The sequence below is a fragment of the Coccinella septempunctata genome, chromosome 2 (assembly GCF_907165205.1).
Source record: "Coccinella septempunctata chromosome 2, icCocSept1.1, whole genome shotgun sequence".
Taxonomy (NCBI): Eukaryota; Metazoa; Arthropoda; class Insecta; order Coleoptera; family Coccinellidae; genus Coccinella; species Coccinella septempunctata.
The window spans coordinates 39,437,941-39,459,991 of record NC_058190.1 but is presented as its reverse complement, the minus strand read 5'-3'; the positions used below and the strand labels follow the sequence as shown (position 1 = coordinate 39,459,991).

The 22,051-nt window shown below is 38.5% G+C and overlaps 2 protein-coding genes across 4 annotated transcripts; one reads left to right on the top strand and one right to left on the bottom strand.

Moving 5' to 3' along the window:
- Positions 1-235: 235 nt before the first annotated feature.
- On the top strand, positions 236-21,817 carry LOC123307535 (steroid hormone receptor ERR1). 3 transcript variants are annotated; one of them, XM_044889891.1, is made up of 8 exons: positions 236-394; positions 3,816-3,853; positions 18,147-18,305; positions 18,709-18,825; positions 19,567-19,921; positions 20,144-20,487; positions 20,623-20,795; positions 20,928-21,817. In XM_044889891.1, the coding sequence occupies exons 3-8, from the start codon at positions 18,153-18,155 to the stop codon at positions 21,088-21,090; spliced, it is 1,305 nt and encodes a 434-aa protein (XP_044745826.1). In that variant the 5' UTR covers positions 236-394; positions 3,816-3,853; positions 18,147-18,152; the 3' UTR covers positions 21,091-21,817. The 3 variants fall into 3 exon arrangements, with proteins under 3 accessions (XP_044745826.1, XP_044745827.1, XP_044745825.1); XM_044889892.1 differs by lacking the exon at positions 3,816-3,853 and having other exon boundaries at positions 237-394; XM_044889890.1 differs by lacking the exons at positions 236-394; positions 3,816-3,853 and adding an exon at positions 9,641-10,001.
- Positions 4,747-5,481, bottom strand: LOC123307151. The gene has a single exon (XM_044889369.1). The coding sequence runs from the start codon at positions 5,479-5,481 to the stop codon at positions 4,747-4,749; it is 735 nt and encodes a 244-aa protein (XP_044745304.1).
- Positions 21,818-22,051: the final 234 nt, after the last annotated feature.

Sequence of the window (22,051 nt, the reverse complement as noted above, 5' to 3'; positions counted from 1 at the left end):
GTTATAGAGTAACCAAGTTGTTTTTCCATCTTTTGTCCTAATGATTACAGATTCTTGATTGATCTTGAGATTTTCGATTGTCAGCAGTCAGCTAGATTTACGGTAGATTACAACTGAAATAAATAATAACTTGTTCCATTTGTAGTTGTAATCTTGGTAGTTTCATTAAATCATAGAAAAATATTTATACATTTGACAATCGGAGAAGAAAAACACTTTGAGTTGCATTTCTATGCTTTTGTAAAATGGTGGTGCTTTTGCATTTGTGGCAATGTCAATAGAAATTTAAAAATATGTCTATTTGACCAATTTCACACATTATCAGTGTTGTTACATCTTCCAGAATAAAGTTTAAATTATTTACAATTTATGCATCAATCACTATCAATATTTGGTAAGTGAGAAGAGCTTTGATATGAAGAGAATAGAAGTGTTATGAGCCTATTTGAATAAATAAGAATAAAAATGGATTTGGCATAGCTTCAAAGTGTGGTAGCATTGATGAAGTTAATGCTGAATGTAATTATTTATTCATCATTTGATCCTTATGTTATACCCTGAACTTACGGATACTTATATTCCATGATAAAGATGTGAAGTTTGGAAATGACTGAATAAACATTGGAACTTAATTTATGTACTTTTCAATTCATTAAACTGTGGGGAAAATTAATTATGTTCTAAGAATGATCATCATTTCTCAAGGAACATGTTTTGATGTTGCTAAGATTGGCGTATTCGATAATAATTTTTAGGTTAGGATAAAGAAAATATATCGTCTCCTTATTTTAAGCTAATTGAAGCCATCTCAGAAAGATTCCTCAATGAAACCTGGTTCAATCAAGTCTCTCAAGTGTACTCGATAGTCTTGAAAAAAATTTGACATTACACCTCCCCCCTGTTATATTTATTATCCTTCAGGTACTTTTTCCTACTGGGACTTTAATTAGGATCGGAGCTTGATATTCTGTTCTTCTTTATCCTAGGAATTTTCACCCTCCATTAACTACTAGAAAAACCGAATAAAGTGAAACACAATTAAACCCGATCCTTTTCTTCACAAAATATTTCTATTCAGGTTCAAAGCTTATGAATGAGATAAAAAATTGGGTGCCCGTCTAGTGTTCTCAAACCTCGAAGTGCAGTCGGTGCAGTCAAACTCCTGTTGCAACCCTGAGTGATCTATTGAGCCGGGATGTAGGAATCCCATACTCCTCCTAGCATTGATAATCAAAATGCGATCTCCAGCAGGTGTTATACTGAGCTGCCGACCTCCCTCATAAACATAATATTTCGTATAATTTGTTCCAGTTGCACAAAAACCAAACGTGTTCTCGGCTTTACTTTTGCATCGATATTGTCAATTCATATCGAACCTATGCGTCCAGACGAGAAAAAACAGGTTGAGCAGTAAATACAACTTGCCACCATCTACAGCCTATTACAATTAATCGATTTTAAAGGGCAAGAATTGACAAGAAAAAAGAATATGATGAAAACTAAAAATATCCCAGTTCTTCTTCAAAAAGCAGATGTATAACAGATGTTCCACGATATTGTATAACTTGACAAAATCCACGAAAAAGGAAAAATTTATACGTGATCCCTAACAATTTGTTAGACAGTGTATTGAAAAAATTCCTCGCATACAGATGTCGAAATGGTGCAATGCATGATCAACTTGTATTGCTAAAATAATGAAGGTGTAAATTTGAATGAAAATAAAAATATGTGTGGATTCAACAATCTCCTTATGAAAAGTAGAAAATATACTGAAATTCACACATTTTTTCACCTTTGCAAAATTAAACATTAACCACATCTCATGATGAAAAGTAAAGTTGAGATTATTCTCCCAAGAAATGCCAACAGATGCTCATACGTTTTGCTGTATTATCTATTGTCTATTGGTGTATTTCATGAAGGTTATTAAACCACGGAAAAAGTGATGGTTTTAATTTATTTGCAACCGTGAATACAGAACCGCAACTAGGATAAATCATTTAGCTTCCACACCTGATTACACGTGTTTCGCTATCACAATAGCATCTTCAGGTGGGTGAACGAAATAGCCCATTCTAGTGAAAATAATTTTTCCATCAAGTGTCACCTCCATAAATTCAATATTATCGCAAATTCTTAGCGTTAGCAATCTATACTCCCTGGCAGACGATAGCAGTGAAAACTGGCGGTACCTTTATTTTATTTTTACTCTAATCCGCGTAATGATTTTTCATGAGAAGGAGAAACATAACAAACATGCCGAGGCGGCCTTGGCATTGACCGTTGGTAACGTGATGCAGCTTTGAATATTTTCAAGGTGATCAGGGTGCTACTAGTCAGAGGATATCGTTTGACCAAGATTCGGTGTATGTGGTATTTTTTATTGAACAATGGATGGTCGGTGATGATCGGCAATTTGTGACAAAATCGTCGGACCCATTTTACAGAATATCGATTTTATCTTTTTTTTTTCAGATAATAGTGAATTCGTTTGTTTAAACGTGAATGAAGCATTGATTAACCCAATCATTCTGTTATTTTTAATAATATATTCTTCGAATTGCTTTCAGAATTATCCTTTCGATGAAGAAACTTTTAGTATTTCATAATGAACCGAAGTAAAATTTTTCTGGATTAGCGAGAGTAGCCTAATATTTTAATTGGCATTCAATACACTTTGTAACTTGCACTACCCCACGCTATAAATATTAATTGCCTGCTATCAAATATAAATAACGTTATCGAAATATTGTGGAAAAGGTCATGGACGTAAATCGAATTATTTATCAGAATGTAACGTAATTTTTGTCGAATAACGTGCAGATTACTAATAATGAAAGAAACGAGATGTGAATTTTTCTCGTGATATCATAGAAGTTCACGTAACCCTTATCTGCCCAGCTCGCAAACATAATTTTGTTTGTATTCCATCGAATTATTTTAATGGCAATCGAGAGATGAGACCGAAAAATTTTAGTATATATCTGATAATCTCAAAATATTTGTTGCCCTTAGGTTCGTATTCATGGAGATGGAAGGTTTACAAACAAGTCAATATTTGAACACCGAAGCGTAGTCTTAATCGATTTTAATCGATCAAATCTTGAATAAATTTCTAATTTATTTTTCGTGACTTTGGTATGGTATTTCTGGGTTTTCATTAGTGCTTCACCCTATTCTTGGAACCTAAAACCCTGAGATATTCTGGGGGAGATTCGTAGATTCGCGGAGCCTGAATGTCTCGTCTGCTGACTTGCCCATGCATAGCCTACTAGAAGTTCTAGTAGGCTACTAGAACTTCTAGTAGGCTATGGCTCATGCGGTAGGAGCATCGACAATGTCTCGTTATCAATCCGATGACCTGAAGCTCAGCTCGCAGAGACAAGAGACAACATAATTGTCTCTGTCAGCTCGTGGCAGCTTCAGGAGGTTTTGGTGCAGGTCGGCGGGGCACACGAATTTTTCTGCCTGTGAGGGTTGTTCCATTGTTGAACTTTCTGCCATTTCTCTAGTATATCGGCTTCTTCATTTCCTTCAATACCCTGGCATCCAGTCACCTCGTTGCCTCTGGTGTGCTTAAAATGGAATTACTACAGATCCAGACCCTTAACGTGGCCTGGCCACAAATGAGTTATTGTTGTCCTTAAAAGCGAAAGAAGATAGTGCTGTAAATACTTCAGGTATCTCTATAGCAAACCTTTTTGAATCAAACAATTTCTATTCTGCCAGTGTCAGAAATCGCACGATTTGTTTCTATTTTGAAACCATAATTTATATAAGGGAAGGTTGTTGATTAAAATTTTTTTTTTCAGATATTTCCGGAAATATGTGAATTAGCGAACAATTTCAGGTAAGACTACAATTCCCAGATCACCTGGAAGTTATTTTTTAATTCCGTTATCCGATATTCTCATTAATAAAAATAAACATAAACCTCACGTACGTGTACAGTTATAGTTCAAAGGTATCGAAACAGGCAAACTCAGTTGAATGGTCACTCGGGTTTTCATGCAACTTTTTTATTTATACTCTAAACTTGAATTCTGAGATCGAGCCTTACCCAAATGGGAAAGAGGGTGGAGAAATCTATAGATGTGAGGCTATGATAATGTTAAATGCGGGTTCGTGAGTTTGTCATTCGTGCTTGTTCGCAAAAGGTATCCAGAAATTAGCCCTCTGAGCACGCACGAGCATGAAACCGCCCGGATCCGTACATTTGCTAGCGTGCTTGTGAAGCCAAAAAGTTAGAATGCACTCTTAGATGAAAATCTTTGACCAAGATTAAGTTGGATGCTATATCTTTATTTACTTGTGTGTACTCGAACAACAGATTTATAATGTGGAAAGTGTGCGAGTGGTGAAAGATTGTTGAGCAAAAATGAGACGAGGTCAGCTGACTCTATGAAAATCCTGCTGTTCATGTCTTATGTCTGTCTTATGCGAGCTCACGAGCACGCACGAGTAGGAAAACGTGCCTGCAGTGATTCGGCTTGAGGAACTCAATTGCATGAAGGATTCATCTTTATATTCATTTTACCACCAAAGAGGCGCCACCTTACCACAATATTGCGCCACAGTTTTACTCGCGCGCTTTCTGCAAAAACCTAGCGCGGTTGAAGAACGGAAGCGTATGATATAAAGGGTGGCCCATTTAAAAATTGGAATTTAATTTTGCTATAAAAAAAAAACTGCTCAATATTTTTCAATGGTTGAACATTTATTTAAAAGGTTGGTTCATGACATTTATTTATGAAAAATAATTTCGGCCAAATGACCACCACGGCTGACTTGGCAGTAGCCTATTCGTTCCACCCAATTTTTTAATGCATTTTCGATTGTTTGGGGCTCTATTTCACCAATAGCAGCTTGAATTTCGGTCTTGAGGTCTTGAATTGTTTCTGGATTGTTGGCGTAACACTTATCTTTCACCGCTCCCCAAAGATAATAATCCAATGCCGTCAGATCGCAGCTTCTTGGTGGCCAATTCACATCAGCATTTCTGCTGATTATTCGATTTCCGAAAATGCGGCGTAAAACATCGATTGTGGCGTGTGCTGTATGGCTCGTTGCACCGTCCTGTTGAAACCAAACATCGTCAGCTTCAATTTCTTGAAAGAACCAATCGTTCAACATTGCGCGGTAGCGCTCGGCATTGACGGTTACGGCGATTTCTGCTTCATTTTCAAAGAAAAATGGACCGATGATGCCGCCAGACCAAAGTCCGCACCAAACAGTCACTCGTTGTGGGTGCATTGGCTTCTCTATGACGACGTGCGGGTTTTCTGTGCTCCAGATGCGACAATTTTGCTTATTAACATAACCACCGAGGTGCAAATGAGCTTCGTCCGAAAAGATGATTTTTCGATAAAATTCGTTATCCTCCGCCAAACAATTTTCCGCCCAATTTGCGAACCGTAGACGACTCGGATGGTCAATTGGCTTTAGCTGTTGCACCAATTGAACTTTATACGGCTTCATGGCAAGATCTTTACGCAAAATTCGCATCAAAGAAGTGCGTGAAATGTCCAATTGTTGAGAACGATGGCGAACTGATGTTGATGGTTGTTCACGCACACTTTCAGCCACAGCAGCAATATTTTCGGTTGAACGGACCGGACGTGTACGTACACGTGTTGGTTTATCCACCAACATTCCGGTTTCACGAACACGCTTCACAAATTGATCCACAAATTGGGTTTTTGGAACATTTTTTTTGTCGAATTTTTTTCTTAAATTTCTCACAGTTTGAGTAGAAGACTCACCACTTTGGAAATAAGTTTTTAATATTTCCCAACTTTCTTCAAGCGAATAGCGTCCCATTTCGTAAACTTCAAACTTTCAACTAAATATTAGTCACGTCAAAAAGAATAGTTGACGTTTATAAAGTCAAATAATCGGTAGTTCAAATTCCAAACACTAGATGGACCACCCTTTAGTTAACAATGGATGCATGTCCGTCCGTAACTCACGAGTAAAAAACGCACGGATCCGAATCATCACTTGCGATTTGGATGTTGCAGGAGCGCGCGAGTAACGAGAGATTGTGAAGCTAAAAAAATAGATCAGGCTTTGCTGACGTCATGAAAATTAAGAGGAATCCCGTTTTAACTGCTCTCTCACTTTCAAGCTCACGAGCAAGCACGAGTAATAAAACGCAACGGCTCGCATGTTTGGAAATGATTGCTCAAGGAAGTTTCAGAACACCCACACTCCCGCATCTTCACTTTCGCGTAAGATATTGTGGAAAGTGCGCGAGTAGCGAAAGATGGTGAAACTTAAATATGAGGGCAGGCTCTGGCGACTTTATGAAAAATAGAAGGGATCCCACTCTAACTGCCTTTTGCCGTGCGAGCTCACGAGCACGCACGATGAAGAAAACGCGCTGGTTCGCCTGCTTTTGGCTTAAGGGACTCTATTACATGAAACATTCTTTATAATCATCGCACCACCAAGGGGGCCACTCTTTTGGCTTAGCCAGCTTTCCCACAAGATTGTTCGACAGTTTTACTCGAGCGCTTTCCTGACAAACCAAGCGCTCGGATAAAGGAAACGCGAGATGAGGAGCAAAAAACGCACGGACCCACATTTTCACTTGCGCATTTGTATATTGCTGAAAGTGCGCGAGTAGCGAAAGATTGCGACGCTAAAAAATGAAAGCGGGCTTTGCTGACGTTTGAGGAATCTTGTTGTAACTGCTCTCTGACGTGCAAGCTGACGAGCACACACGAGTAATAAATTGCGCCGGCTCGCATGTTTTGAAATGATGGCTTGAGAAAGTTGCAGAACACCTACACTCCCGCATCTTCACTTTCGCGTAAGATATTGTGGAAAGTGCACGAGTAGCGAAGGATGGTGAAGCTTAAATATGAGAGCAGACTCTGGCAACTTTATGAAAATAAGAAGGGATCCCACTTTAACTGCCTTATGTCGTGTGAGCTCATGAGCACGCTCGATAAGGAAAACGCGCAGGTTCGCCTGCTTTTAGCTTAAGGGAGTCTATTGCATGAAACATTCTTTGTATTCATCGCACCACCAAGGGGGCCACTGCTTTGGCTTAGCCAGCTTTCCCACAAGATTGTTCGACAGTTTTACTCGCGCTTTCCTGACAAACCAAGCGCGCGGATAAAGGAAACGTGAGACGTGAAGCAAAAACGCACTGACCCACATTTTCACTTGCGCGTTTGTGTAATGCGGAAAGTGCGCGAGTAACAAAAGATTGTGACGCTAAGAAATGAGAGTAGGCTTTGCTGACGCTATGAAAATTAGGAGGAATCTGGTAGTAACTGCTCTCTGAAGTGTAAGCTGACGAGCTCGCACGAGTAATAAAACCCGTTGTCTCGCATGTTTTGAAATAATGGATAAGGAAGTTTCAGAACACCCACACTCCCGCATCTTCACTTTCGCTTAAGATATTGTAGAAAGAGCGCGAGTAGCGAAAGATGGTGAAACTTAAATATGAGAGCAGGCTCTGGCGACTTTATGAAAAATGGAAGGGATCCCACTCTAACTGCCTTATGCCGTGCGAGCTCATGAGCACGCACGATGAAGAAAACGCGCTGGTTCGCCTGCTTTTAGCTTAAGGGATTCTATTACATGAAACATTCTTTATAATCATCGCACCACCAAGGGGGCCACTGTTTTGGCTCAGCCAGCTCTCCCACAAGATTGTTCGACAGTTTTACTCGCGCGCTTTCCTGACAAACCAAGCGCGCGGATAAAAGAAACGTGAGACATGGAGCAAAAAACGCACGGACCCACATTTTCACTTGCGCATTTGTATATTGCTGAAAGTGCGCGAGTAACGAAAGATTGCGACGCTAAAAAATTAAAGCGGGTTTTGCTGACGTTATGAGGAATCCTGTTGTAACTGCTCTCTGACGTGCAAGCTGACGAGCACACACGAGTAATAAATTGCGCTGGCTCGCATGTTTTGAAATGATGGCTTGAGGAAGTTGCAGAACACCTACAGTCCCGCATCTTCACTTTCGCGTAAGATATTGTGGAGAGTGCACGAGTAGCGAAGGATGGTGAAGCTTAAATATGAGAGCAGACTCTGGCAACTTTATGAAAATTAGAAGGGATCCCACTCTAACTGCCTTATGTCGTGCGAGCTCACGAGCACGCACGATTAAGAAAACGCGCCGGCTCGACTGCTTTTGGCTTAAGGGACTCTATTGCATGAAACATTCTTTATATTCATCGCACCACCAAGGGAGCCACTGCTTTGGCTTAGCCAACTTTCCCACAAGATTGTTCGACAGTTTTACTCGCGCGCTTTCCTGACAAACCAACGCGGATGAAGGAAACGTGAGACGTGGTGCAAAAAACGCACGGATCCATATTTTCACTTGCGCGTTTGTATATTGCGGAATGTGCGCGAGTAGTGAAAGATTGCGACGACAAAAAATGAGAGTAGGCTTTGCTGACGCTATGGAAATTAGGAGGAATCCCGTTGTAACTGCTCTCTGACGTGCAAGCTTACGAGCACGCACGAGTAATAAAACGGCTCGCATATTTTGAAATGATGGCTTGAGGAAGTTGCAGAACACCTACACTCCCGCATCTTCCTTTCGCGTAAGTTATTGTGGAAAGTGCACGAGTAGCGAAGGATGGTGAAGCTTAAATATAAGAGCAGACTCTGGCAACTTTATGAAAATTAGAAGGGATCCCACTCTAACTGCCTTATGTCGTGCGAGCTCACGAGCACGCACGATTAAGAAAACGCGCCGGCTCGACCGCTTTTGGCTTAAGGGACTCTATTGCATGAAACATTCTTTATAATCATCGCACCACCAAGGGAGCCACTGCTTTGGCTTAGCCAACTTTCCCACAAGATTGTTCGACAGTTCTACTCGCGCGCTTTCCTAACAAACCAACGCGGATGAAGGAAACGTGAGACGTGAAGCAAAAAACGCAAGGTCCCACATTTTCACTTGCTTGTTTATATATTGCGGAAAGTGCGTGAGTAGCGAAAGATTGCGACGCCAAAAAATTAGAGTAGGCTTTGCTGACGCTATCCAAATTAGGAGGAATCCCGTTGTAACTGCTCTCTGACGTGCAAGCTTACGACCACGCACGAGTAATAAAACGCGCCGGCTCGCATGTTTTGAAATGATGGCTTAAGGATGTTTCAGAACACCCACACTCCCGCATCTACACTTTCGTTTTACTCGCGCGCTCTCCGGACAAACCAAGCGCTCGGATGAAGGAAACGTGGATAAAAAAATGCACGGATCCACATCTTCGCTGCGCGTTTGTATATTGCAGAAAGTGCGCGAGTAGCGAAAGATTGTGACGCTAAAAAACGAGAGTAGACTCTATGAAAATAAAGAGGAATACCGCTGCCACTGTTTAATGGTGTGCGAACTCACGAGCATGCTCTAGTAACAAAATGCTCCTGCATTGAAATTTTGGTGTAAGGAAGGATTCATCTTTATTTTCATTGCACCACCAAGAGGCGCCACTGTTTTGGCTTCGCCACCTATCCCACAAGATTGCGAGTCAGTTTTACTCGCGCGCTTTCGCACTATCCGAGCACGCGGGTAACGACGCGACGTAAGCGTTAAAAATCTCTTATTTCCTAATATCCTAATCTCCAAAGGGACGTGTACGTCGATGCATCGTCGATCTGGTGGCTGTTGTGTTGTTATTACTGCATTCGATTATCTCCAGCTTATAACCCAATCGTGATCGCGGTCCTGCTGCTCTCTCTACGTCGCGTTTTCCAACACGACCGGCCCGGCCCACTCCAGCACGTGGGTATCGGAAATCGGCATCTCCGGACCGGCTTCTCGTCATTGTGCCGCTCGTTGCTCGAGGTTCGGTACATTTCTAGCAGAATTTTTTCGGCCTCCCGTTCAGATCATTCCTGCCGGCTCGTGATGGGACCGTTCAGTTTCGGTTGAGGTGCGGAGGAAAAGTAGGATATTTTCTTGTGTTTTCCCGTCCGCCACATGTGTGTCATCCGACGGAACATGGATAGCTGGATGCACGAAGTGGTGAGTGGTTTGTTTTTACGGCGGGATTGGACGGGAAGGCTGATACCCCTGTGTTGTTGCGAAACTGAAGTAATATAATATGTTGAATTCGCAATTCTTGATGCGGACCATGTGGTTTTTATAGTTTTATTATTACTGTTGCGAAATTAAGAGTGGATTTACATGGCGCGAACGCATGTTTACTTCTTTTACGATCTGAACTCTCCAAAATTATTGTTTCAATCAGAATTCGGAATAAATTCAGAATTCATTGAGGTACCTTTTTTCCAATTCGCCTCCGTTGAAAAGATACAGGATGTTGAATATCCTCGAAAAAAATATAATTTTCACTTAGATATCCAAACGATTTCTTCGAATGGAATGATTTTCGGAATATAGTTTTTCATTGATGCAATTACTTTTCTTCGATTCACTCAAATCTCTTTCATAGGCACCATAAAAATACCACCTCTCGCTCACTAATGGGTATTTGACCATTTTGGAGAATGAAGTTATTATCCATATTTTCTCGTATAATGCGCCGTTTTCAAGTAATTTAATATACAAAAATGAAAAATATCTGTGAAATACGAAAAATTGGGTACTTTGGCTGAATCCAACTCTGTTTGAAAGATCCACAGTAGTTCCATAGATTCAGCTTGTTGTTAGCCGAAGGAAATTTTGTTCTGCCATAAAGCTCATTAGGAAAATGTATGTACAAGAGAAAGAATAACTCTGTTTATAATGAAATTTTTTTTATTCATGAAAATTTTAGACATAAATTATTATTAAGATTTGTTTGCGGTAGTTCTGGGTACAACTATTAATAAGTATTTCAAGTGAGATCAGCATTTTCACATATTTCACAGATTGGAAAAATAAGCAAGAGGTATACTACACACAATACGTAAAGTAAAAAGAGAATATTTATAAAGAACCTCAATTTTGAAGATTCGCTTTTTTATTTGATTATTTTTGCTGGAAAATGCTTTAAATGGATGAGGTATGTGTACAAAGTCTAGTTTTTTTTTTCGGAGAAATGTGGAAAATAATTTTTCTCTTTTGTTTGTCCAATTAACTAGATTTTTCATTGAATATTCTTGAAAAACACAAATGTATCAATAGTAGGTCGGTAGTTGAGGAAAAATACATTTAAAATTTGAAGGATTTGTTATTCCTCCTTAAATCATTTTATGAAAGAAACCTTTTTCTATTTATCTTATATTCCGAGAATGGTTCATTAAATGCATTAATTTTCGTTTAACTATTAGATACATCTGTATGCCTAACTTATGATGATATATTACTTTTTTGGCAAAACCACTCGATGAACTCCGCTGCTGGAATTTTTGTTCAAAGCTCGCAAATATTTTTCACCCCCCAACTTCGAATTATACAGGATGCGCCATCCATAACTTTCCACCCCGAATTTTGAGCTTTGGGACTTTTGATTCTACGGGACCGCTTCACGTCCACAAGGCCAATTGCGGATCAATATTTTGCAGGGCACATGGCAGCAAATTAAAATGCGAATTCGACTTACTTCACCATCCTTAGTTCGTTCTACCACTCCTAGACAGCGAAGTGATCGACAGGCTTAGTGCAGAAAACAGCCTAACAGGGACCTTGAATGGAAAAACATTCGATAAGTGTTGAATTCAGATTCAATTTGGTCATGCATGATTTAGAAGCAAGAGATGCAAGAGTTAGAAGCAGTGAAAGACAAAATCCTCAGTTTTTGTGGTAGGGCACACACAATTTTCGAATCATGGTATGCTATTGCTTATGTAAGAACGCCTGTGGTATTCATCAGATGCAACATGACCTCCATGACTCATTTTGAAGGAAATCAAGTCGATTTGTCGCTTTGGCCTCCTAGATCTCCCGATCATTCACCCATAGTGGAACATTTTGGGAAGAAGATTACTCCGTTTATCCCATTCTCTACGAACTAGCAGACTCATGAAGTACAAGTTGCCTGGAATGAGACACCTTAGACTTAGAAGGAATCGAACATCTGATTAGGTTAGGAGTATTATGCCCTGTGTGCATAAGGCATCGTGAAGGTCCAACTCATTTTCATTTTTTCCCTTTCTTCCTACAGTTGGATTTTTCCCAAATTTAAATTTTTATGTATAAGTTACTTAATCCCAAGGCATCTTTTTACAAAAAATTTTTGTAATAAATTCATTAACACTGGGTGTTCTCTGTCACTTGGTATAAAAGTGTCCTTGAAGTGTGTCATATTTCAATGGAAGAATAAACATCATTCGCTTTCGGATTGGTAATGCAGCATAAAAAGGAATGAAATGACATCCGTAAAGTGATCAATATTTCTGCGATCGCCTCATAATTGGTTATTCCGATAAAGCACGTGATCATTTTCCTGCTGTTTAACCTGGATGTAAAATTAGTTCGCATTCCCAAGCAGTCTAGATTATAAGATCCAAACAACATAAATCGTGTTCATTTCGCTAAAACAAAGTCAAGGCTGGGCGAAAACCGTATGCGAGAGACCGTTGCGTTGCATTTAAGACGACCTTGATCTTGAATAATCCAGTTACCAAGTCTGCTGGTACACGGTTTAGGCTGTTCAGCGTTCCGTTGCAAGCACTGTCGAATTTCATTGTTCGAGCATATAATAATTATTTTGAGAACTAAATACCCTGTGCTGAGCCAAACTGCATTTCAATATTCGAGATGGTTCCAATAAAATTTCATTTCAAAATGTGAATTTCGCAATGGGTACACAATATTCTTTCTAATAGTGGTGCAAAGTAAACGCAAGATTAGATTTTGCCGCCGCTTGTGCTGTTTATTTTTGGCATGTTGGCAACCTTAAAAAAATTGACAACTGACAGTTTAAGTTGGTGAAAATGGAGCAGGAGATTTTTTTGACGGAAAGTATAACTGGTCAAAATAAATCATTTCACCATTCAGGATGGCGGAGCTATGGCCACCGCGATTAGATCAGATGCTTCCTGACAGTTCAGAAAACTGAACATGTCGAAGCCGTTAACGTTCTACACTGCATAATACATTTTCATACACCAATAATGACTAACAGCACATACGCAAGTCGTAGGAATGTAATCAAATCATTTTCAAATATCAATTGACAATAAACTGTCAATTACTAAATAGCTCCACCTACAGTGGGAAAAACGAAACTTTATATACACCATATTCATAGACATGGAGTGAACAATTTTCATAACACCCATGTTTGGTCAACTTTTGTCCTTTACCATTTTTTCCTACTCGGTCTAGATAAAAATATACAGCCATTTTAAATTTTTATTATGAGCCATGACCATATATCTATTATATTATATTATATGCAGGGTGAGTCTTTGACTCATATAAATATTTCAACAGTATATTCTTGAGGTCAAAAGAAACACTTTTTTCCTATACAATTTTAACCGATTCGGTCCTGATAAAAAGATATAGCCATTTTAAGTTTTCCTAATGAGTTGTGCCAACCCTGGAAAAACAAAATTACCTTCAGAATAACAAGCTCTATGGCACTACATATGTGTGGATCTTTTGAACAGAGTGGTATTCAGCCAAACCACCCAATTTTTCAAATTTCACATATACTTTTCAATTTTTGAACATCAAATTACTAGAAAATGGCGCATTATACGAACAAATATGAAGAATACTTTTATTTTAAAAAACGTCCAAATATTCATTAGATAGCGTTTAACTTAGTTTCAAGAGTTGGGTTTTTTGAATTTTTGGCATTTTTATGGTACGTTATGGTCATAATGAGAAAACTGGAAGAAGTGGGTGATATCTTGTCTTCGAAAAAGATGAATCAAATGAATGAAAAACTATATTCCGAAATTCATTTCATTCGATAAAACCGTTTGTGAGAAAGAACTAAAAATGACATTTTTTTATGGTTTTTCAACTGTATCCTTCAAACCGAGCCGATTCGAAAAAATGGTTAGGGAAAAAGTGTTTCTTTCAAGGAATCAATAAAAAATTTCAAACCATAGTATTCCTCTGTAGAGTGATCTTTCAATTTAGGTAAATCTCACCGCCTATTACCTATTAAGAATTTAGGGGTGATGGCCCCTACACCTAGGGTTAAGGAGATTTCGGCTTACAATTCTGCTCAAAATATGTCCCCCTACGAATAAAAATTCGTTCCGGCATTTCCTCTGAAAACATCCTTGTCGCGACGTAATTGTCCTGGCAAGTTTTTAAATTGTCACCTTGTATAAATCGATATGAAATGACATGATTATTACACACAAAGAAAAAGATTTTACCTTTAATCTACTGAAATTCAGCAATGATCTCAATTTCCCTCATTTAAACTTTTTGGCTCTTAAGAAACCTCAAATTATCTGCTCCAAAATTATTCTCCCTTACTTCAACCATTTTTCTTTGACAATAGATGAAGAAACTCAGACACTGACACCACTGGCGGCGATTAGGGGAGGCCAGGGGGGCGGTTGCCCCCTCACTTTCTGGAGAATATGAAGCTACTTTTTTTAAAAAACTAACATTCTTTCAAGATTTCACCTTATTGCCCCCCCACTTCTTACGCCCAATCGCCGCCACTGACTGACACTGACAGTTATTAACACAATTTCTTGATAATCTGGAATGTTCTAAACTATTATAAACAATGATGGTTCGGCCATCTCCTTCATTATTCCACGGCTGGTGTCGCCGCGCTGTACAGTCCCGTACTTGAAAATTTAAATCGCATTGAACTTGCTGGGATGTGAATCCGCCATCTTGAATATTATGTAGGTGATTTATTTCGACTTCCAATTTCTGTCAAAAAAAGAAGTCACCTTTAAAACCTGTAGGATGAAGGGTATCGATTAAATTTCAAGCATTGGTCCGGCACTTTTTATGAATTGTTATAAACTTTGTGAATTCACCGTCTAAAATGTTGGGATATATGTACTACAAAAATGTATCATCGAATTCAATCTTGTTCCTTAGATTGTTCGGCAAATCTAGAACCTTTTAAATGAACAGTATTATGTTAATTGTAATAGAGATTAATGTCAATTTTACCGCATATCGTGCAAGACTTTGGGAAGTACCCCATTTTGACCTTGCGAGATAAATTAACCGTGATTTGGTTAGGGAGTGACTAACCTAAAAGCAAGTACACAGCATCGTCATAACTTCCAATATCCGAGGCTCGTTCCGTCCTAGGAACGATAGAAATTCATTCGCCCAGGTCGGGAACGCGAGGCTGAACATCAATTCATCACGTCGGGCCTGGTAAACAGATGACGGGTTCATTAAAAAAATTTAAAATTAAAATAACCAGTCATCCGCAGATGAAATGAACGCGAATAAGACTCGCCTTGTAATTTTGGCAATGTAATGGACCCACGTTGGGCCCCCTCTTTCTCTCTCCCCGAATTTTCTCGTAATAGCCAGGTAAAAACTGCATTAACGTTAGGCGGTGCACGAAATGGTGGGCCCTGTGCTGTCTAGACGAAAGTCAAGGCCGCCCAAATTGTCTTTGTTTTTTTAAATAAATATTGTACTACCGACGTGCGAATTTCGGGTATAATAATTGGGGATATACGGTAGCAAACGTTGTGTTCTGTATTTCGTGAATATTTTGCCTTCATACGTTTCCCCTTACATACAGGGTGCATAAGTTATCTGAGTGATTCTATAGTCAATTTGCAAGAAAAAATTCTCAATAGTCCAATCATCTTACTCACAGCAGGAAGGCATATATTGAGATCTAGAATTCTGATCGATTTCGTATAGTGTATGTACAATGCATTTTCATTAAGATGATAGAGTTCAAGATATATCTCCCTTTTTTTGAGTTGAAAGAGTGTTAAACGTTACAAAACATTAGCTCTATGCTCTATAGGAACTTTCTTGTTTGCTTAATATCTAGGCCTCGATGCCATATCAGAAAAAATTACAAAAAGGGAAAACTTTGGTATTGGTGGATATTTTATACGAGGATATATTGAAAAATTCTTAGCCTAATGTAGAACTAAACAAAATTTCAATGTCAAAATATTTTTTTACTCAACATATTCTTCTCTTAAATGGATTTATTTATTACAGCGATTCTGCAACGTCTCTAGACCTTTCAAAAAAATTTTTTCTTTTTGCTCTGCAAACCATACCTCCACAGCTTTTATAACCTCCTCGTTGGAAGAAAATTTACGACCTTTTAAACTTTTTTCTGTTGAGGAAAGAGATGATGGTCGGATGGAGCAAATCTGGTGAATAAGAGGGGTGTTCTAATAATTCAAACCCTAAATCACGAATTTTTTGCATGGCAACATGAGATTTGTGTGCATTGGCGTTGTCCTGCGAAAACAAAACACCTTTGTACAGCTTTCCGCGTCTTTTCTCTTTAATTTTTTCCTGTAGAGTGGTCAGTAATGTCGATTAGTCATCTCCTGTTATTGTTCTACCCCTATCCAAAAAATCAATCATGATTATTCCATGGCAATCCCAAAAAACTGAAGCAAGAACTTTTCCCAGCAGATTTTTGGACACGAAACTTCTTAGGTCTTGGAGAACCAGAGTGTCGCAATTCCATCGATTGTTGCTTTGTTTCTCATCCATAATAACAATTCGGTTTAAGAAGTCTACATCGTTTTCAAATCGAGGACAGATCGAACGCGATGCTTCTACCCTTGCACGCTTTTGGTCTACATTCAAACATTTGGGGATCCATTTTGCAGCAAATTTTCTCATGTCCAAATTGACGTGAACTATATGATGAACTCGTTCGTATGAAATATTCAGTACTTCAGACAGTGGCGTACCGACATAGTTCGGGGCCTGGGGCGGCTTTTGATGAGGGGGCCCTCGGGATGAACAGACGCCTCAGCTCGCTTAACCGTTTTTGTCCGTGCGCATTGTACTTGCGCAAGCTTTGAGTGAAAGCTGCCCAGTGGACTGTATTTTGAATGTTGACGGAACAATAACTAACTAACCATTTGTATAATGTGGAGGTCTTTGCCGTCATGGGGCCTGATAAGTTATTTAAATTTTTTTTTAAAATATGTTTGGTTTTTTTTTGCCCATCATTTGGGGGCCTATGCTGGTGCGGGGCCTGGGGCGGACCGCCCCACCGCCCCCCCCTACGGTACGCTACTGACTTCAGATATCCGTTTTAGCCCAATTCGACGATCTGATAAAATCATGTCATGAACTGCATCGATATTTTCGGGGACTGACACAGAAACTGGCCTTCCCGATCGGTCATCATCTTCAATGGAAAATTTTCCTCTTTTAAAGCTTGCAGTCCAATTTTTCACGGGCGCATACGAAGGACATTTATCACCAAAGGTATTAATCATGTCTTCGTAAATCTGTTTACTTCTTAACCCTTTTGAATACAGGTACTTGATGATGGCTCGATACTCCAATTTTTCGATTTTCACAATTTCGGCGGCTTTTTTTGAATTTATTGCGTAACTCTGGTTTACTTATTTGACCTTAAACTTCAACCTCAAATTTTTTTTATGGATGGAACTGGTCTAGGCTAACTAGATATCAATACATCCTCGTACGGTTGGTTCCAATCAACCCTGTGAGAGTGATGATGGCAACCCCCAAAATCTTAAATGGGAAGGGGGGTTGAGTGACACCTTGTTTTAAAGGTTATTCGATTGCGTTTTCAAAAATGCCGTACACTTGACCTTTTTTGTTAGTACTTCTGAAAAATAGAAAAAATGTAATTCAATTTTCAACACAAAATTGCGATTAATTCTCTATAAACCGTGGGACACCCCGTATACTTCATCCCAACTCTGTATGCGTCTTCAAATGTAAAATTTGACAAATTTCAAATTTCACTTGGTACTAAGAATCGTTCTGGCCAATTGCGAGTCCAGGAGACCCTCCTCTCCAGGCAGAATTGACTAAAACGAATTAAATCAATAATTTTCCCAATTTTTTCTCAATATTTAGGAAATTTCGAGTCAATTTTATTGAAACTCGCTTCGTGAAAATCGTAAATTTAAGAAAATTTAAAAAATGGGACCAAGCAGCTTCGGTTGAGTTCAGTACCCGAAAGGATGAACGCTCTGGTTATGAATTTGAACAAGCAGACAAAGCCTCAAACCTCCATATTTCACCTTCTAATGCTCCAGCCATTGTAATAGATTATTCAACTCAAAGATATACTTTCGTTCACAGGTGTCAATGATGACAGACACCCCTGTCCACGTGGAAGTGAGCTCGGCTGCTCCTCCACCCTCGTCATCCATCAAGAAAGAGGTGGAGGGTTTCGCCGAGTGCTCACCGTCAAATAGCAACACGTATTCTCCCAGTACAACAATGGTGCATGATCCTAGCGTAAGTTGAATTGTTTTTTTAAACTGTTGCCTCGATTATCACTCACTCATCACGCATTGGGGGTTTTGCTGGGCCTGATTTGACTGTAGGATGTGGGATTTTCGAGTGCCTTTATAATTGGACCATAAAGCCCACGAAAATGTCGTTTGACGACACTGCACTCAAAGGGGAAGAGCTCCTCTCTGCTGACCATGGTTTCGGTATCATTTGACATCGTCAGAACAACACAACACCCACCTCGACGAAAATGGAATAAATTGATGACCAAGAGGGTCATCGATATATCATTCGATATCAGCAGTGGGTACGGTGAAGGAATACACCCTAGCTCCATCTAGGTCCAACTCAATTCACTTTCACAACTCTTGAGTTAAGAGAGATTCCTCACCTAGGTTGTTTTCAGATTGACTACCAAGAAAGCACAAAATACGAATTGAGCACCAGATCTCCAGGTAGTCCAGAAAGGCAGTATTGTTCGTCTACCACTCAGCCACACAATGATTCTGGTTTAGAACTCAATGTAAGTAATTTTTTCAATTGATGAATGATGCCTTGATAATGAATTTGCATTCATTAACACAGATTACGAAAACACATATTGATAAAGATAAATAAATCATTGATGTCAAAAAATATTCCGTTAATCGTAATGAAATCTTGCTTGCAACAATCTTATGATTTTTTCATGAAAGAGAAAAATATAAAAATGTGATAGAAGGCATTTCGAGATTCGTTTGGAATTTTTGATGATGGGTGACATTTTTAGATTTTTTTAAAAATATTGCGTTTCGTGAAAAAATTGCAAGTGATAAGCGAGTTTTTCGATTGAATGGGCTTTTTAAAGATCTTACAATTTTCATGGAATTCAAAGGCGCGGTTGATATTCAGTAGTTCCAGAGACATTTTTGACCAGTAAAAAGGGTTTTGAAGAGTTCATCGCCAAAATAGGAAGTTTTATGCAATTTCGCATATCATTTAACTCCTATGTACCAAATTCAGACATTTTGCATAACCCGATTCTGAGATAAAAAGAGAAGTCTATTTTTAGGGGAGAAATTCAGGAGGTTGTAACTCCGAAAGATGGGGGCCTCCTAACAAAAATCAAAAAAAGAGGTCTTCTTATTTTGTTTCGAGAATTTGTGACCAAATTTCGTTGCATTTATTTCGGGACAGCATGTAAAACTTTTTTTTTTGGAATACATGCTAGCGTTGAGATCCATCATCTGGAATTTGTTTGGGATGCTCATCGAATCATTTTTAGGATGACTTGAAGGCGGAAGGATCACCAAGACGAGTTTGCTTAGTTTGTGGAGATGTGGCCTCAGGTTTTCACTATGGCGTTGCCTCATGCGAGGCTTGCAAGGCTTTCTTCAAGAGAACCATACAAGGAAATATAGAATATACTTGCCCGGCTAATGGGGAATGCGAAATCAATAAAAGGAGGAGAAAAGCGTGCCAGGCGTGCCGGTTTCGAAAGTGTCTGAGATCTGGCATGTTGAAAGAGGGAGTGAGACTGGATAGAGTAAGGGGTGGAAGGCAGAAATACAGGCGGAACCCGGATTGTCCTTACCAGATACAGGTGGTTTCTTCTCAAAGGTCTGTTCTTCAGCTTGAAGGTAAGAAATTTATTATGCTGCTACATTTGGTTATTTTGTCTGTGCTATAAATTTCTCAAGTATTATACTTTTTGAGTTTATATTACATTAAAATACCAACAATGCTCCAAAAAAATATGGGGTAGTTTACCTACGTCTCCCCTTAGTGGTAGAACTGAAATGAGTGCAAGAAAGTCAATGAAAACGCCCGTCAATAGTGAACAATAATTTCCACATTTCCAGATATAAAGATGCTCGAAGCGCTAGCGGCTTGTGAACCTGACCCTTTGGAGATTAACACAATGCTAGGAAATCCAAAATTACGTCACCTACCCATACTCAGTGAACTTTTCGATAAGGAATTGGTTGGTATCATCGGTTGGGCCAAGCAGATACCTGGTTTTACCGATCTACCCATTAATGATCAAATGAGACTATTGCAAAGTACCTGGGCAGAGATCCTCACTCTAACGTTGGCCTTTAGAAGTCTTCCGTTATTGGGATCATCAAGATTGAGGTTTGCTACAGATTTCACCCTTGACGAGAAGCAGTTGAAAGAGTGTGGTGCTTCCGATCTGTATCAAGGGGTAAGATGAAACATCATTTGAACAATATCTGAATAAATAGCTAATTGGTATTGTATGAACTAACTTGAAATTATGATAATATGACAGTAAATATTGTTTTTTGGAGTTTCATCCAAATTTTTCCTTTATTTTCAGTGTTCCCAAGTGATTGAGAGAATTGATAGTCTATCAATTCTAAAAGAAGAATACTACCTCCTCAAAGCTCTTGTGTTAACTAACTGTGATGTTAAACTGGAAGAAAATCATTCTTTGAAGAAATTCAGAGATACTATATTGTCGGCTATGTCAGACGCAGTTGGAGTACTGAGGTCAGTAACAAATAAACCTTTCTTCTATAACGTGTATTCACTTATACTTGGTAATGTTAATGTTTTCGAACCAACTTTTTCTTCGATAACTTGTTTATGTTGCGATTGACAAAAATTAATTTTTATTTTCAGACCTTCTGGTGTTTTATACCAAGTACAACAATTACTTCTTTGTTTACCTGCCTTACGCCAAGCAGATCAAATAGTTCGTAAATTCTGGTGCAACGTTCATCATCAAAATTTAGCACCCATGAATAAATTATTCTTAGAAATGTTAGAAGTTTACAGTCGGTAGCTAAATTTATGTCTTGCCTTATGTAAGTAGATCTTATAGGGGGAAAACTAAATTGTGAGTTCAAGGAAGGAAATTTGAACATCAATAGATGCTGAAAATTTTCAGAAAATCTACCATTTCAAACGATCTCTGGACATACAGTCTGGTTAGGTGACTTGCAGTTTATCAAGTACATTACTACTAGAAAGAGAGTCATCTGCTAAGAATTTTATCCAATTTATACTCATTATTTATTTTGAGCCGAAAAAATGCTAGGGTCTGTTTTATCTTGAATCGCCACTACAATCTACAATAGCCATTAATAATTCATATGTAATCTGCATCCATGAATTTTGATGCAAAGATCAATTATCACGAAAAATATGTAAATCATTTGAATCCGATTACTTTTTCTGCAATTTTTTTTGAGTACATGGCCTTGATATGTATTTTTCATATTGCTTAAGAATGTATTGCAGAAAAGAAACTATGCACATTCTTGTGAGAGGAACATATTATGACTTTACATGATTTTTTTGTGATCGGCGTAAGAAATATATTTTTCTTTTAACTCAGAATGAAATAAATTGTTGCATCAAAATTCATCTTGGCAGAAATTGTTTTATATATACTATTGTTTTTGCTGAATTTATATTGAATTTGATGATATGTAAAATATTATATAAAATATTTAGATGAAAAATAATTGTTGAAAAGTAGTTTTAAGTAATAAAGTATTTTGAATAAATAGCTATCTTTTTTTCAATAATGAAATTCGGGAAGTTTTTTCGAATTTTGTAGATTTCAGGGGAATCTTTCTCCATCACACTAAAAAGGGTTTTATCCACAATTGGTGCATAAGTGATCATTTTCTATGATGAGTCATCTTTGATTGTTTATCAAACATTCATTAATCACTGGTAATTTATGAGCCATTATTCACTGGTCTAAGAAAATTCATGGTCATAACCACAGAAAGAGG

What these genes read in the sequence shown, in the direction of transcription:
- LOC123307151 (XM_044889369.1), bottom strand. Translation starts at nt 5,481, where the DNA reads ATGAAGCCGTATAAAGTTCAATTGGTGCAACAGCTAAAGCCAATTGAC.
- LOC123307535 (XM_044889890.1), top strand. Translation starts at nt 9,957, where the DNA reads ATGTGTGTCATCCGACGGAACATGGATAGCTGGATGCACGAAGTG. An exon ending in ATAGCTGGATGCACGAAGTG is followed by an intron (nt 10,002 to 18,146) that starts GTGAGTGGTTTG and finishes TTTCGTTCACAG; the next exon opens with GTGTCAATGATGACAGACAC. An exon ending in GACGCAGTTGGAGTACTGAG is followed by an intron (nt 20,796 to 20,927) that starts GTCAGTAACAAA and finishes TTTTATTTTCAG; the next exon opens with ACCTTCTGGTGTTTTATACC.